Source organism: Daphnia pulicaria, chromosome 12, assembly GCF_021234035.1.
Source record: "Daphnia pulicaria isolate SC F1-1A chromosome 12, SC_F0-13Bv2, whole genome shotgun sequence".
Classification (NCBI taxonomy): domain Eukaryota; kingdom Metazoa; phylum Arthropoda; class Branchiopoda; order Diplostraca; family Daphniidae; genus Daphnia; species Daphnia pulicaria.
In genome coordinates, this window is record NC_060924.1 from 2973900 (window position 1) to 2992121 (window position 18222).

At 41.7% G+C, this 18222-nt stretch overlaps 2 protein-coding genes and 1 long non-coding RNA gene across 3 annotated transcripts; 1 reads left to right on the forward strand and 2 right to left on the reverse strand.

The window, feature by feature from the left end:
- The first annotated feature begins 31 nt into the window (after positions 1-31).
- LOC124316766 (flocculation protein FLO11-like) lies at positions 32-2277 on the forward strand. The gene is made up of 5 exons (XM_046782714.1): positions 32-159; positions 225-517; positions 906-1081; positions 1152-1401; positions 1487-2277. The coding sequence occupies exons 1-5, from the start codon at positions 32-34 to the stop codon at positions 2275-2277; spliced, it is 1638 nt and encodes a 545-aa protein (XP_046638670.1).
- A 2583-nt stretch (positions 2278-4860) lies between these two features.
- LOC124316530 (stromal membrane-associated protein 1-like) lies at positions 4861-6725 on the reverse strand. The gene is made up of 7 exons (XM_046782529.1): positions 6599-6725; positions 6447-6536; positions 6334-6377; positions 6052-6191; positions 5694-5986; positions 5371-5628; positions 4861-5305 (listed from the first exon to the last, which is right to left on the reverse strand). The coding sequence occupies exons 1-6, from the start codon at positions 6645-6647 to the stop codon at positions 5564-5566; spliced, it is 681 nt and encodes a 226-aa protein (XP_046638485.1). The 5' UTR covers positions 6648-6725; the 3' UTR covers positions 4861-5305; positions 5371-5563.
- A 531-nt stretch (positions 6726-7256) lies between these two features.
- Positions 7257-8173, reverse strand: LOC124316651. The gene is made up of 5 exons (XR_006911914.1): positions 8136-8173; positions 7875-8069; positions 7552-7796; positions 7367-7483; positions 7257-7302 (listed from the first exon to the last, which is right to left on the reverse strand). It is a non-coding gene; the product is annotated as an uncharacterized LOC124316651 (long non-coding RNA).
- Between the last annotated feature and the right edge of the window lie 10049 nt (positions 8174-18222).

The following is an 18222-nucleotide window of genomic DNA, read 5'->3' on the forward strand; positions in this document are numbered from 1 at the left end:
TTCTCAAACTACATTACAGTCCCTGCAGCAAATGGAAAAAAGCCGAGCAAGGGCAGTGTATGAAGCCAACCTTCCTGATACTTTTCGAATGCCTCAGACAGATTCAACCCTGGAGGGTTTCATAAGAGCAAAATATGAAGCTAAAAAACACATAGCCAAGTAATGCAATTGATTAACTGTTGATTTTATTCTAGTTTTCATTGGAACATCCATATTTTTTTTAGAGAATGGGTTTGTCCATCGACAGTGAAGGTGTCATGGGATGCCGAGATTGAAATGGAAATGAAAGGAAAAAAGGAAGCCAAACGCAAGACCAATGAAAGTCCTGCCACCACCCTCGAGTTTCCTCCTAGCCAACCGTCGTCACGCACTCCTCGGACTGCTGAATCGACGTCGACAATCAGTTCAACTTCCTCATCAGCGGTAAAAGAAGTTAATCTACCGGCTCCGATCGAAGTGCCATCCCTACCTGCACCTACCAAAACTAGCTCGGCCGCTCAAGACCTATTAGGATTAGGTAGATTTTACTTCTACTATGCATAATACGATTGACCACAGTAACGTAAAGTTAATTTTTTACAGATACGGCAATCAACAGCTCAACAGGGAATGATTTATTTGGTGGATTATTAACCAGCTGCCACTAATAATGGTAGTACTAACAATGTAATGGGAGGAGCCTCGAAAAATGCCGACGAAGACAGTTTTTTCAACCAGAAAACACCCAGTACAACGGAGAAACGCATATTGGACAAGAATTCATTATTACCCTGTATAACCAGGGCGGTGCAACCACTTCTACTGCTGTTCCACCCATGCAAAATATGTTTGCTTCTCAAGGTAGTGGAAAACATTTAAATATTTGGACGTTCCCGTTAAAAACAAAAAAATGTTTTCATTTACAGGAGTTTATTGGACTCCTCAACCGTCATACATACCCAATCCTTCAATGAATCAATCGGCATTTGGATCGTCTCCGTCAATGAATCAAACAAACTGCATGATGGCTCTACGCTGTTGGATGATGCGGATCGCCGCCGGCCTCATTCAAATTGAAAACGTCGGACCCGTCGGCCTATCCGTTTTTATTTATTCGGAGTGACAGCGTCGGCGCCGCTGGATCATCTCCGTTCAACACGCCGGATATTAAGTCGAGTTCGCTGAGGAAATTCAACTGGAACAGCAGCAGCCGCAGCTCGTCGGCCGACCGGATCGGCTCCATCGATTTGTCATCCGCACCGCAGACTCCGCTCTCACCTGATCCACCGTCACCTGTCGTCATGCGTCAACCATCCGCATCGTCGATGCCGTTGGAGGAGCGACAGACGAGTTTTGATTTGGGATCCTTCGGCCGTCTTGTTCACGCCGGCCGAAACGTTGCAGATCGCCATCCACAAGGCGGCAATTAAAGCCTAGCTGAGTCGCCAAATGTCGGGGCGAAACATTGGCGATCCTTCGTCGCCATCGTTGGCTCCTTAATCGCCAGGGGCCAACAAGAAAACTCATCCGCTGGATGGAGCCATTAAGCCTGAAAAGGCCAATCCGCTGGTGGAAGCCGTCCAGAAGAATCCGCCTCAACTTATCCGGGCTAAAACGTCGCCCAAATTGACTCCACCTGCATCCGCTTTCAACTTTAAATCCGCACCCATCGTGTCTCCTCCTTCTCCTCCGGTTACCAATCTGCCGGAAGCCCCTCTAAAGAAAGCAGCCGATCCGCCAGCGGCGCTAGTCGAGTCGGAATCCAGCGACAAGTCCAGTTCAGTTCCTTCCGTCGAACCGGCGGAGGCTCAGACAATTCCGCCTCTATTAAATCCAGCGATTCAAAAGGAATTGCAAAAGGCGGAGCAATACATCAAGGCGGCCATGGCTCCTATTCCCAGCTGGAAGGAGCGGGCCCGTCGCAGCAACACTGTGGATTTCTCTTCCGGCCCTGGATCGTCTTGGCGACCGGTCCAGGCTCCATCGCAGATGACAATCAAGACGGAAAACGACCACAATCTCTTCCAGAAGAACGCCGAGTCACATTCTACCGGATTGGGCCGTTCTCTGCCTTCCGATCCTTCCGGCGGAGGCATGTGGACCAACAAATTTCAAACATCCGCTCTTCGTTCGAGTCGCGACCGAATTCGACGGCCACAACTCCGACGCAGAGCCGCAGCCGCCGGTCGAGTGCGGATGACAATCAAGCCCAGGTCCCATCCATCACAGCCGGTCTTCATTTACAGTTCCAGATTAAACCGGAATCGGAGAAGTCGACCACGCCCCAATCGCCAGTGATTCCTCCCAAAACGAAGAAACCTTTAGCTATCCAGCCGGAAGTGAAACAATCGCCGTAACTGGCTCAGAAACAATTCAAACCTTCTCTGCCGGAAGTGAAACAACAGCCACCACCCAAACCAATCAAACCGATTGAAGAGCCGGCGAAACCTTCCACTAGCAAATTGCCTCCGCCGGAAGGCATCAGATAATATGCGGATGATCCCAACTGCATTGCCGCAGGCCAGTCAGATCAACGGAGCCGTCAGAAGTTCTTCCGTCGGAGGGACATCCGCACTGTCTCCACTGGTCATTCGGAAGCGGATTCTGTTGCCGCTCTACGTCATTCTGCCCAAGCCCTACACCAGTCTCCCTACTGTCAGATTTGCAATATAATATCATATTTCTATACATAGTATTTTGTACTGTTTGTTTCTGAAATAAAAAGATATTTAAAACAAAATTTTCGTTTCATGACTTTTTGTATTTCAATACTTTGTCCAATGCCCTTCATTTTCAACAACAAGACGAAGACGGTTGATCATGGAAAGAGCAAGTTTTCGCCAATAGTTTGCATTGTTTCTGTAACCCTCCCAAATAGAATTTGCCCTCTCAAAAACTTCGTCGTCAGTACGGGGTCGAAAAAACTCGCAGTCTTTAACGATGTCACCCCAAACGTTCTCGATCGGGTTGAGATCTGCCCCCTTAGCCGGCCAGGGAAGAACATCTAATTCTGGATGATCTTCAAACCAATGCTTGATGATATTGGCTCCATGAATGGGAGACTTATCGTGGACAAACGGAATGCGCATCCCTTCTGGAAATCTAAGATGAACTGAAGGAAGTAAGGTGTCTCCCAGGATTTCCAGATATTTTTCAGAGTTGAATTTTCCGTGAATGCGGACGAAATCGCCGGCCCCCCTTGCGGAAAACCATGCCCAGACGGGAACAGATTTTCTTCCACTCCGGTCTTTTATCTGGACGTGGTTTTTGTCGAAACGGGTCCCATCAAGCCGGTAAACAAACACTCGTCCACACTCGTCCGATCTAACATGAATTTGCTATTAGATTCAGATTATGTATTATAAATAAATGTATCTTAACATTACCCAAAGGTTTTTTCGTCCGTGAAAATTGCATTTTCCCAATACGCTTCGGGTGCGTTCGCAAAATGGAACGCAAACTCTAAGCGCAAATTTGCGTGCTGTGGCGTTAAAAATAATTTACGCGCAGCACGCCTGGGATGAATATTCCTTTTTTTAAGAACACTTATGATCGTGTTTGGTGACACAACAACACCGACGACATCTACGACATTTAAACAATGTTAATTATATTTCATGCGATCATATAACATTAAACTTGCCTGCGATTTCTTGCGCTGTTGTGATAGGTTTTGCAGCGACCGCCTGAACGATATTTTCTTCATCTGCAGGTGTCAATTTTCTGGGTCTACCGGAACCCCTTTGCCTAATTATTTCCCCTGTTTCGCGATAACGTGTTTGCCATAAAGATACGGTACTACACGATATTCCCATACGCTCACTTATAAAAGAAACGGTTCTACCACATTCCGTAAACGCAATAATACTTGCGCGTTCCTGATCGTTTAAATGTTTTCGGCCACGATCAGCACGAAACATGGTGACGAATGAAATACCTGTTAAATACTAACTTTAGCCGATATTTTTCTAACGACTGAACGACCCCCCCACCCCCCTTGCTCCATTTCTATACGACCTTGATGCGAGCAATATTGGGATAGGTAAAGTCAGGTTATTTTACGGGGTATGGGTGAGTAAACTATGGCCTAGCTATATGTATGACCTTCGTTAGTTAATTCTTATAACATTATTTTGATTGAGTGGCCTTGGCCACGTCCGGTGCAAAAATATACTTAGAAACTATACCATTTCTGACTTGTAAACGCATATTATTTTCTTTTCTATTTTCAACCCCCATACCCTTTGTGACGGTAGAAAAAGGGTGTGAGAACACGGTAGACTATAAAAAGGTGAAACTCGTCGTGAGTCCCATCACCATTCTTGAACATGTCACAACAACAGTTGTTCGCCGTGCAGTTTGCATCATCATCTTTTTCTTTCTGGAAAAATTGTATTTTCATCGATGACCATAGATTTGGGTATTTGTAAATTTGATTTGTGTGATTCGGTTATTGATTTGATTTTATAATATTTTTTAAATTTCAGATTGAATGCAGCAGGAGATTTAATTTCAATTCCAATGCGCTATTCCCGTCAAAGATCGGTGCTGGTTACCGGGTGCGTGTCATACGATTGCCCACGAGAGATCCACCACGTTGAAGAACCTCGCAGCATCAACCAGTATTTGGGTGTTTTGCAAAACGTTGCTGCTGTCGGGAGAACCATCGTCCATTTCAGGAGTCCCATTCATTCATCCAAAAGAGTGAAAACATGGATTGCATCCCAGGACATGTCAAGCATATTGTGGCCAACGCAAAGTACGGAAATCATGCCAATGACATCCATTTGGCGGAATTTCATCAAAGAATTCAACATGACCAATCCGGGGATAGGTAATTTCAATGAATTGTGGGGCGAAATTGAATCGTCCTGGTTATCTTTCGTGGAAAATGAATATTATGTATTGTCTGCCACTGTAGGATATTTATGGCTTGATTTAAGCAATATAGTGGAAGAATACAATGCAAACAAATGAATTGAACTGTGTGTTTTGGTAGAATTCGGAGATTCCATTAAGAGAGAGCAACAACAGACAAGAGCCAAAAATGATTTACAGTCTTCTTATTAATAATAAAGCAAACATTACACAAAAAATATTACAATAAAAAGAAATATTGTTGTAGGAAGGGGCAGATTGTTTAAGGGATGAGGCTGAATGACGTAGGCTGGGGCACTGTTCAGTAGACTGGGACTAGGTGCAGTAGCACCGCGACAGCGTAGAGCCATCATGCAGTTTGTTTGATTCATTGACGGAGACGATCCAAATGCCGATTGATTCATTGAAGGATTGGGTATGTATGACGGTTGAGGAGTCGAATAAACTCCTGAAAATGAAAAGAGTTTTTTGTTTTGAATGGGAACGTCGAAATATTTCAATGTTTTCCACTACCTTAAGAAGCAAATATATTTTGCATAGGTGGAACAGCAACAGAAGTGGTTGCACCGCCCTGGTTATACAGGGTAATAATGAATTCTGGTCCAATATGCGTTTCTCCGTTGTACTGGGTGTTTTCTGGTTGAAAAAACTGTCTTCGTCGGCATTTTTCGAGGCTCCTCCCATTACATTGTTAGTACTACCATTATTAGTGGCAGCTGGTTAATAATCCACCAAATAAATCATTCCCTGTTGAGCTGTTGATTGCCGTATCTGTAAAAAATTAACTTTACGTTACTGTGGTCAATCGTATTATGCATAGTAGAAGTAAAATCTACCTAATCCTAATAGGTCTTGAGCGGCCGAGCTAGTTTTGGTAGGTGCAGGTAGGGATGGCACTTCGATCGGAGCCGGTAGATTAACTTCTTTTACCGCTGATGAGGAAGTTGAACTGATTGTCGACGTCGATTCAGCAGTCCGAGGAGTGCGTGACGACGGTTGGCTAGGAGGAAACTCGAGGGTGGTGGCAGGACTTTCATTGGTCTTGCGTTTGGCTTCCTTTTTTCCTTTCATTTCCATTTCAATCTCGGCATCCCATGACACCTTCACTGTCGGTGGACAAACCCATTCTCTAAAAAAAATATGGATGTTCCAATGAAAACTAGAATAAAATCAACAGTTAATCAATTGCATTACTTGGCTATGTGTTTTTTAGCTTCATATTTTGCTCTTATGAAACCCTCCAGGGTTGAATCTGTCTGTGGCATTCGAAAAGTATCAGGAAGGTTGGCTTCATACACTGCCCTTGCTCGGCTTTTTTCCATTTGCTGCAGGGACTGTAATGTAGTTTGAGAAATAAATGACTCATCGATGAGGAAATGCCTAAAAAGATCAAACTTGTGTTACTATAGTGTCAAATTGAGATACAATTTAATGCTTACACTAATGATACAAAATTTAAAAAATGTTAATACTTACAACTACTTGTTCTGGGGTCCACGAGTCTAAATTGACTGATTTAACTATGAGTTTAAACAAACGAAACCTTTAGCTTTGAAACTTTGGCATTTTACAAGTTTTAATTATCACACCTCTAGATATGTGCACCCCCAAGTTCCGATGAAATCCTGCACAACGGATACATAAGAAAATTCCAAGATTCCATGAAGCCCATCTTGGTCCTAGATATAAATACAATTTTTAGCAACAGAAAAATCACTTAAGTTGTTATTTAAAAAGAAACCTTTGGCATCACAGTCAAAGCAATATTTGTTGTCTTCATCACGTAACATTCAACACAGTCACATTCAACGTAGAGCCGCGGAAGTGAAGTTTAGGCAGGGGCACGTTAGCTTGGAGCCGGGGCAGAGCACAGGCACAGGCAACCACTTTTAACTGAATCATAGAAGCAGACGCCATTCGTCATTCCATTTTTGAGTTTTGACAGCAAATTCCGCACAATTCTTAACTTCTGCAATGTTTACTTACTTCACCAACCGCTAGATGGTTTCCACAAAAAAAATCGCATTCGGATTTTTTTTGAGGATACTGTACATACTTGGTTTCTTCTCTTTTAGAATCCTCCGTTGGTGCAGTAAGTAGTTCAGATTCCTGCGAATGGAAAAATAAAATAGTTGAAGATTAACTGCCTCTTTGATCCAACGTACGGGTTTTCAATCCTGGAAAGTAAAGCTTTGCGGCAGAACTTGGTTGTCGTACAATGTTGGAAGATCAGAGTAGGCTGGAGCGTCGGTAACACCGGACGCCTCCTCACCATCGCATTCCATGCCTAGCTGCATGGGACCAAAGGAGGAAGCATCACTCAAGGTCGACGTCGTGCAAGGAAGACTATGTACGCCGCTGACTTCTCTCGTTCCATTTAAAGTAGATTCGTCACTTGGGAGTTGTGCTGCTATCAGCTGGCATGTTGCTTGGCTCGTAATTCAACTAGAAAATCAAACCAACATGAAATTCAATTATTTGAAAGCTATCGACATTTTAAAATAATTACCAAATCCCAGTGTGATTCGGTTTGGGTTTCAGACATTGGTGGCAATGTTGTTGAATTTTCGAGCGCCTCCGCGTCAATGGAAACTTCAGGAAGTTCTGAAGAGGGCTGCGCTTGTTGCTGCAAACAATAAAAAAAAAATCGATTAGCTTGTAACTGTAAATGAACCCATTTGCGAGTTGCTTTACCATATGGTTGACTTCGTTTGTGTGGGTCCCTACGTGCTTTTTACATACCGAATAAGTCTTGAAGGACTTTTGGCAGTAAGGACATATAAAAGGCCGGGAATCACTATGGCTTGCTTTATGTTGATTCCGTGTACCCCGCGTAGTAAAACAGCTATTGGTTGCATTCCGAGAATTGAAAGTTGGGGGCAGACGTTCTTTCGTGCGTTAGATGGGGAGCTTTGAGAACCCACTTGGAAACAAAATTCCTATGATAGATTAATAAATAAATTTTATGAAGCAGTTATTTTTAACACAATTTTGTTTAACAACAAAAAGAAACTAACCGGAGGCAGATGTTGCAAGTGGAAGGTTTCAATCCCGAATGAGTTTGTATGTGTTGGTTGAGAATTTGAGATGAGCAGATTTCTTGAAAGCAGCGCCACACAGCAAACATTTAAAAGGACGGATTTGTCGCGTGCCGTTTTTCTCCTCTGATCTACTGAACAGCTGGGCATTCACCGGTTGTCTCGGGAGGATTCCTAATAGGATAAACATTAATTGTTTAACACGCCAACTGGTTTGCAGCTTTGCAATGAATTCATTACCCGACTCGGTTAGTTCTAATGGTTCAGCTAGCGTCTCAGATTTATTTGCACCCGTTTTTAAGCTACCGTTCGCTATTCGAGGCTCAAATTCCGATGTGAGAGCAGTCTTAGTTATGCTTTTGGTAGATCGCTGGTGAGCCTGAAGATGTACTTTTAAATAACTCCGATGTCGGAATTGCTTGCCACAGAACTGACAGCAATAAGGTCGCTGCCCAGTATGGAGCCTAATTTAGTCATGTGTAATACAATATTATTCAGACTGCAGACGTAAACCGACTATGATTTACTGGAACTCACCTTTGATGAAGAACAAGGCTTGCCTGACTGGCCAACTTTTTACAACAGACAGGGCACTCAAACGCCTTGGTCCCATTGTGCGAATTCAAGTGAGACATCAAAGTGGATTTGAGACGGAACGTTTTGTGACAAACAGGGCACTGCTGAGACAAAATTTGGTTATTAGGAACATCGGTATTGAATGTACACTCATCAAAGAAAATACCTTATGGCATAATGGAGTTGTGAATACAAAGGTGACGAACATCCAGAAGAACTGCAGAAGGAAGATCATACCAGACTTTCAAGCAGCGTAGAACATGAGCAGCTCCATCACTCATTGCACACGTAATTTCACCGCTTTCCTAAAACACAAACAACAAATTACAAATTAGTTTGTATTCTCAATAGTAGAAGCATTACTAAATACTTACTTCTGTATTGCTGGCTGTTGACAGAAAATGAAGCTTTGGTAGCTTCAAGGGCCAAGGCTTGTTGTAGACTCTGCACCAGTGTTGATACTGTCACGTACAAGGTGACAGAGACTTGTATGGGCTTGACGACTGGAATTAAATGGAATTAAATGCAAACGTTTTACGACTTAACCTATGTCTTTCTTAGAATAGCATGTAAGGTGACCCTAGACGAAACCCCTACGTATCCTGACGATTCCTTGGCGGAGTGGGGTCACCCCTAAATTTCCCTATATATATCTAACCCCGAGTTCTTCTATTGATTATTATTCTCCCAGACTTCTTACTGTGTTGGTGTAAATGGTGAAGGGCACTGTCGTCTTAGTGAATTAGAGCTTAGATTAGATTAGAGACGACAGTGAAGGTGTTTCTCTGAGACTGAGCCAGTGTTATAGACAAGCCAGCTCCGTGAACTACTTTTATTGATCGGCCGTGTCAACGTGAATCCCGTATAACCTGCCCGCGACAATACATCAGGACAAGAACTTTTGCCGGGGGTAAAAGAAAAACACACACAAGATTGAAAGTTACAACTTAAGCCAATGATATGCATTCACATTTTATAATGAAATACCTTTTTTTAAGCAGAATTCCTCCAACAGTTCTTCTATCTGAATAAAATATGACATTTCAGATGGAAACTTAGTTGATTAATAGCCAGCCATAAATTGTTGAGCTTTGTTTTGTTTTTTGTTGTTGAGCCTTGTTTTGTGATTTGTATTTCACTGTTTTATTTCACTGTTTTGTTTATAATATTCCAATTACAAGGCCGCGTTAGAGTTCGTCGGCCCTGAATTATCGATTGACGTCAGAACCACCTGTCGGGAGAACAATTAACTAAAAAAAGGTGATTATTTTTTACATTTAAATCACACACACCCCTTTATCTCAATCGAACCGGGATCACGACGTTGCCTTGTAATAACATCCCCTCTACAAGACGGTCGCGATTTGCATAACGTCACGAAAACCCCCGCAAATCGTATAAAACCTTAATGGACCCCCCCAGAAAAAAATCGTTTCCCTATCTCTCCGAGAGGAACAGCGCCACCTCCCAGAGAGAAATCGAGTGAAAAACCCCGAAACAGCCATCGAGCCGTAGGAAAAACCGTCGTCCCCCCGTCCTGAGTGGGAGGTGGGTGGGAGTGGGTGGGGTGGGGTGGGGTGGGGTGGGGTGGGAAATGAAGGTAACGTATGGTTAGTCGTTTGGCGATAGAATCCCTATCGGGAAATTGATCATCTTGATTTTAATAAATTTTTTGATCAAGTAAAATTTCTATTCCCTTTTTTTTAACAGTAAGTCATCAACCAAGAAGTTGAGGAGGAACATTTTAAAAATGTTTGATCATACTCATTTTGAAGCTCTGGGTCATCTCTCTCTTCTTCCCTTGTCCTCTCCACAGTCACCAAGATCTTTTGGCGGTCGTGAAGAGTTACCACCGATCTTCCACTTCCATTTACCTCCGAAAGTTTTATAAGTGTAATTTTTCAAAAGTTAGAAATTTAAATTTTCTAAATGACTTGATCGAGATTCGAACCCCGAACCATACGAGTGGCAGCCCGGGTTACTAGCCATTAGACCAACATTGACATAAGTTCTGAGGGAAAGCGTGGTCCTGTTGTTGTGTACACCAAACAATGTAACGAAAGACGAAGTAAAGCTATGGTAATATCGCTAGCGACGCTACCATCGGTATCGATTTCGGAACCGATCATAAAACACTTAGGTTATATGCCTGAATTAAGATTTTTTCAGTGGTGGTTTAATCTAACTGCTATAAGACCACATCCATTTCTTTATAGTTTATATGTAACTAATAATTTTTCCAATTCCATGTTACTATAGTAATAAATGTTGCTAAAACTTAATCTAAACATAAAGTGCGACGTGGGGTGGCGGGGCGAAGCCTCCGCCACACCTAAGTCGCACCACTCATAATATTAACAGATTATTAGTCAATTAGTTATAAAGAATCAATTATGAAAGAGAATAAAGGGAAACAGAATTTTCCAAGCGTTATAGTATGTATTATTCTACCATAACCTTTATTTTCTGTCTCTTTAACGTTTAAAAAAATTACCGAAGGATATTACCGAAGGAATCTTGTTTAATCAATCAAATGTTACAAATAGTATAAAATTGCACTCAATGTTTGAAATTTTTCTTTGTTGTGTAATGCGTTCTCTCTCCTTTTTAAACCGAACTATTGAATAATATTTGATAAAACTGAAACAAATGATTTCAACTCAAAATATGAAACATTCTAGAGCGGACGTAAAATTAGAAATGAAGGAAAAAAGAGGACATGGCTAAATGGGATTCATTTTGGAAAGCCGGAAAGTTAATAAATAGGCAATAGCTTTGAATAGGCCTATAAAAAAAATAATGCCTTGAAATAAAGAACTATTGTTAATTAAATACAATGTATTAAATATATAAGTATAATGAAATCGGATGATATACGCGCAATAACTCTGAATGCGAGCTTCGATTTTGTGCGTGGGAAAATAAATAATTTGGAATCTCACGTCTGTACAAATACGCGCAGAATTGCTAAAGGGGATTGGGTGGGTGTGTAAGTGATTGTTGACAAACACCCCAGGGAATACTTTTCGAGATTGTGAACTGGTGGAGTCATTTGCTAGAGTTATTATTGTTAGTTATCATATCATTGTTAGTTATTATACACCCATCAGGAACCAGGTGAAAATATGAATTTTGAGGACAGTCAGGACTCAATTCGGACGGGTGTGACTAAAATGAACGTGCGCGCATATTCAAAAGTAAAAACGCTCTTGGCGCGCATATCCCTTTTCCCACTTCGCGCGCATTATAGTGTTGAGGCGCGCATTTTCCTATTGCCATGTGCGCATTTTAGTGTTTTAACGCGCATTTTCCCTTCGTCCTGCGCGCATTTTAGTGTGGTCGCGCGCAAAATTCCGGAAAATTTTGACGCGCATTTTAGTTTTTTACGCGCACGCGCATATTAGTAGCCGCGCAACGCGAAGGCGCGCACGCGCATTTTAGTCACACCCTAAAATACTATCTATTTAATACATTGTAATTTTAAGTAATTAAAAACAGCCCGTAAATGGAATGGACAATTGAAGCTGTCAGCAGCATATTATAGGCTACCAATACACACGAAAGAATGGTCCACCAATAAAATTTTTGCCAGTGAATTCATGAATTCAATGTACTGATTTGGTTAAAAATAGTAGTATGTATGTGATTTCTATCAGTATTTATTACTACTGTTCTTGCATACATTTTAATTTCATATTTTTCTTATATAGTCAAATGAAAAAATGGTCTGGAATGGATACCCCATCACAAGGAAGCTGAGGCTCATATTTACAGCTTATCTTCTGGTTATTTGACCCAGTTATTATAATGTGTAATGCAGGAATTATTTTCATGAATATAGCACTTTTAAAATTTTAAAAAAAAGTGTCGTTAACCAATAACTCCCGCAGGCTACCGCCAAAATGAATAAAATTTATACTTCCTACCCAACTTTTCACGCTGAATCCGAATATGAAGTCAGAAAAAGTCTAATTTGTTTGCGCGTATCTGTAATCAACGGTGAATAAGTTTTCACTTTCATGATGATGTTTTCGTGCGCTAGTATTACGCTACTAGTTTCTCGTTTTGATTTATTTTTCTAAAATATCACCCAAGCTAAAACCCCATACGACAGCAATAGCAAAGATGCGCTTTCGAAAGTTAAACGGTCATTTTAAAGAAGCGGACAGGCAGGCGGGAAATTCCAAGTGATTGACTTATATTTATTGACCATCATCTTTTGCATTACATCACAAGAGATAAAAATGTAGATGTCGGTACTGGAGCAGGTTGATTATGCGGAACCTTATCACGAATACCGAATCCGCCACGAACAGATGCATACGCAATGTTTTCCAAGACATCTGAAAATCGGGAGGTAGTTGCGGCTCAACTAGTTCATCTCTTTGCCCGGAATGCGCCTGAATGGTAAGCGGAAGTCAGGCTTGTTCCGAGGCTTGTTCCTTATTGAGAATAGTTTTCTGAGTTAATCCGAATTAATCAAATAAGAACAAGAGCAAGATGATATTTTCATTTTAAAAGTGCTATATTCATGAAAATAATTCCTGCATTACACATTATAATAACTGGGTCAAATAACCAGAAGATAAGCTGTAAATATGAGCATCAGCTTCCTTGTGATGGGGTATCCATTCCAGACCATTTTTTTCATTTGACTATATAAGAAAAATATGAAATTAAAATGTATGCAAGAACAGTAGTAATAAATACTGATAGAAATCACATACATACTACTATTTTTAACCAAATCAGTACATTGAATTCATGAATTCACTGGCAAAAGTTTTATTGGTGGACCATTCTTTCGTGTGTATTGGTAGCCTATACCCTGCTAGCACAAGATATCCATGGGATATCCTATGTTAGTCCCTTCATCCAAGGGACGTCTCGCCCTTTTGGGAACAACTAGGGATATCCATAGGATAATTTTTTTTGGTCGTCAAATAGACGTCCAATTTTTACGTCCTAAGGACGGAAAAGTTGGACGCATTTAGGACAATAAATATTGAATGTCCTGTTGACATCCATCTACCTTCCCAGTTCCCACCGTATATAATCCATACATGATGAAGTCTATAAATATCATATTGGAGATGAGCGGTGTTATAAAACATTATTTAAACTTAATTATCTGTAAATCTACGATATGATTTCTTTGTAATTTTAAAAAATACATCAATTTTTGTAAATATTATATTGAAATAAAATCTTCGCTTTATTCCATATTTAATATTCTCTTCTCCTTAAAATTTTGTTGCAATAATTCAATCTAAAACTTTATTACTAAGTACAAATATAAAAACTAGGTTATCATTCTATTCTATGCACAATTGAAATAAGTAAATATGCCACATCAGATGAAGACGTGGCAAAGAAATAAAAATGCAGCAGCAGCGGTGAAAGAAGTAGTTGGATGGGTGAACCGACTCACCCGCACCAATTTCTTTTCTTCAATCCCCAAAATTTTCTTTCCCTACTATGTCCTGTGGTGACGTCCATTGACTGTCCACGGTGGGACATCCTTGGGCGCGACATTTGGATGTCCCGCGTACGGACTCAGGATGGACCGATGGGATATCCCATCGTCCGGAAAGGACACACACAGTCCGTCCTGGCAACGTAAAATTGCTAGCAGGGTAATATGCTGACAGCTTCAATTGTCCATTCCATTTACGGGCTGTTTTTAATTACTTAAAATTACAATGTATTAACTAGATAGTATTTTAAATCTCTGACTTCTCATACTTACAATACTGCTGTGAAGAAATGTGTGCTAAGAGCTGTAAGTTCCTTTGTATTCCTTGATATTACTCGTGAATTCAACAAGGCCTTGGTGTGGTCTTCTTCGTAGGATTATTTATCCTTCCTTGACTTGTCCTGTAAGAAAAGTATTAATGTAGCAATTTAAACAATAAAAGAATTATGTAATACTTGCAATACAGGTAGTAAACAGGATAAAACAACTCTCTAAAATTCCAAACATTCTGTTTGGGCTGCAACAGTCTCAAAGTCTGTATGTATCTATTTTGACATTTTCTGAACCCACTCCTTCAGGATTATGATGATTGTTTTGATTACTTACAAATACCATTAAGACAATCTAACTCAAACTGATTTTAAACTAGAAAAAAGAACTTCAAATGGAACACAAAATTCACTTGATGATGATGATATTTGTTTTAACAGTGCCACCGAGGGGGGCTGCTAAAGCGCAGTCCACGTCTTCGGATTACGGGCAAGTAAGAACGAGCCCTTTGCGCACCGAACGATTGATTGAGATCTTCTTGTAGATTCACATGACATAGTCAAAAGACTATGAAAAAGAGTAAACACATAGATAGTTGGGGGGGGGGGAGGGAGGAAGGGTGGATTGGAATTTAAATTCGACTAATTAGGCCAGACTGAGTTAGAAATTTTACTACGCCGTCTCTGATTTTAAATTGACTATTAGAAGGAATGTTTTCACAAATGCCAATAAGGACTGGGAGGACAAAATCAAGTTTGAGACCGGATACGAGAGATCTTAGGGGCTCCTGAGAGATTTCACAAGTTGGACATACGGTAAGAACGTGATTAGAGTCTTCTAAATTGGGGCAACCATTGGGGCAAAAACCATCATTGTCCCCGTCAAAATGTCTCAACGTTTTATTTAGGCGATTTCGACTGCTCCTGAGCCTGTGAAGGACTCTCGAAATAACTCTCGACTTGTGGACCTGCCATGGTCTAAACCCCATACGACACCTCGATGAGGGAAGGAGAGTAGGGCAGGCCAATCTAAGGGAACGGCTGAGGTTAGAAATTATCGCAGAGTGGATAACGTTCAAAAATTCTGATGTTGAAGGCGTGATTGATAAAACCGGGCTAGCGGGATCAGACAAGCATTGAGTAGCGAGCTCATCGGCGCGTTCATTACCAGGGATGGTTACGTGGCTCGGTATCCAAATAAAGTTAGTACGGGTGCCTGAACTCAAAAGGTTAGATACAATCTGACGGATGTCTTTAATTAGGTGATGGGAATCGACACGCTGATTATGGATAGCCATAACACTTGCAAGGGAGTCGCTGAAAATATTAATTACTGCAATTTCAAGGTTATAGATATAGTCTAGTGCTTGTCTAATCGCCGCGAGCTCGGCCGAGAAAATGCTCCTGTTATCGGGGAGTTTCCAAGCTTTATTTACATCACGGGAAGGGATGGTAAACGCACAGGCAGCACGGTTGTCTCTCAAGGCTCCATCCGTGAACACATTTATAGTATTCGCTGGTTGGGACTCGTAAAGTTCCAAGAAAGTGGCCCGGGCCAGACCCGGATTTTGTAAGGACATCTTTTTCGTGATGGGAAATTTAGAAAACTCGGAGTGGGGTGATTGCCACGGCGGGGGCGGGAGAGGCCTAACAGTTGACGCGCTTTTATTGAAGATGTTGAGATTGTCGATTAAGTTAAGATTTTTACAGAGGGGGACGATAGCCGGGGTACTACGAGGTTTCCATTTAATATTTCCGTACACAATAGAGCTGGCCGTGTGGTAGGTCATGTTAAACGGTTTGGCGTTAAGGTTCAGCAAGTAATTGATCGCCAGCGATTTCCACCGGAAATCGATAGGTTCAATGTTAAGTTCCCAATTCAAAAGAGCAACTGCAGTGGATTTAAAGGCGCCGATAATAGATCTCATTGCAGTATTCTGGAGCACTTCAAATGAGTAAGTCTGGGATTTAGAGAGAGACGATAAGATTACAGCGCCATATTCAAGTCTACTTCGAATAAGAGATTTATAAAGGCGGACTAGAGACCTGAAATTGAGGCCGATCTTACCTCTCGCAAGAATTTTAATGGCATTCAGATTACGAGACGCCTTGGCGAGCGTAATGCTGACATGCGCGTTCCAGTTAAGTTTTTTATCAAAATGGACTCCAAGAAATTTAAAAGTGGTTTCAATGGGAAAAGGCAGATTGTTTAGGGTTAAGGTTAGATCCTGATTCATAGAGCGTCTTCTCGAGAAAATGAGAAGGACACATTTGTCAATTGAAAAGACTAGGCACCAATCTGTGGCCCAGAGGCCAATACGATTAAGATACGGTTGCAACACCTCGGCCGCCCGCACGTTAGAGTTTGACGACGTATGAAGCTCAATATCGTCTGCAAAGAGCGCTGTGTGGCACAGAGGAGCTGGAATCGGGAAATCGTACATGTAGGCTAGCCAAAGTGTGGGACTGAGAACTCCACCTTGGGGGACACCACGCTTGAGGGCTGCCGGTGAAGATAGCTTGTTATTAATTCTTACGGTAAAGGAGCGGTTAGTAAGAAAGTGTTTGAGCCAATTCAATATAGAACCAGAAATTTTTAATTTAGATAATTTGTACAAGAGGGCTGGGATCCAGACTGAATCATACGCCTTGGAAATGTCCAGAAAAACTGCATCAGTATTCTGGCCTTTATTAAAGCTTTCCTTTATGTGGGATTCGAGTCTGACTATATGGTCGAACGTGGAAAAACCTGGTCGGAAGCCAGCTTGGAATTTCGGGATACAATTGAAGTGTTCAAAGTGCCATTGGAGCCGAAATTTTATAACGCGTTCAAACACTTTAGCCACACACGACGTAAGGGAAATCGGGCAGTACGAATTGACGTCTTTGGGAGGCTTACCTGGTTTAAGGAGAGGGACAACGATAGCGGTTTTCCAATGATTTGAACTGAAGCCGGATACGAAAAACAGATTAAATAAATGTAAAAGGGACCTGCGGTTAACTGGACTGAGCTGTTTGAGCATTTCATTATGGATCCGATCGGGGCCTAACGCTCTACTTTTTAGGTTCTGAAGGCCCGACGACAGTTCAGACAAGGTTATTTTACTGTTAAGGGGGTTCGGAACCTCGGAGGAAATAGCGGCATCTGCTTTACTAGTAAAAAATTTCTCCTTGTCCGCAGCTCCTGCGCAGGAGGGGGGCGTAGAGGTATGGGCCGACAATGTGTGTAAAAACAGTTCCGCTTTCTCCTGAATGGAAATCATAGGTGCGCCCGAAGAATCAACTACTGGGTAATTGGAAGAGGGTGACGGAGCTGAACCGATCATTTTATTAGTGAAGCGCCAGATATCATTTGATTTGCTTGCATCCAGGGCTGTAATAAATTTATTCCACGAATCAGACTTGGCTTTGGCTATGGCCTTTTTTTTCAAAGCATCTAACCGGTTCAGCTCGATTTTGTTTACAATACAAGGAGATTTTAGCCAGCGTAGCTTGGCGCGCCTAGCTACGGCAATCGATTTTTTAATTTCCGCTGACCACCAGGGCCTACTTGGTTCCCTAGCTTGGTTATTCCTGGGGGAAAATTTAAACGTCGCGTTACTAGCATTCATAATGGAATCATACCACGTTTGGTATGCTACGACCGGGTCGGACAAAGAAGAAAAATTTGAGTTAGTAAGGTTGCTTTCAATAAGGTTATTCCACCCTAACCACTTGTTGGGGTCAAACTTCCAGGTAGACGGAAGGTCGGAAATGAAATCCATTTTCATATTTAGAGAAATACGGATGGGGACGTGATCGCTGTCCCATGTAGTTGGACCAAGAGAGATTTGCCCCCTTCGACAAATGCCCCCCTGACTTTTCTCCAATTGCCCCCCGACTTTCGCCCCCTAAAAATAAATGCCCCCCGTAACTAATGCCCCCCTAACTAAAGCCCCCCTTAAATAAAAACAACTGACCCCTCTGTCAAAAATTCATGTATTTGGTCACTCAATAAAGAAACAAC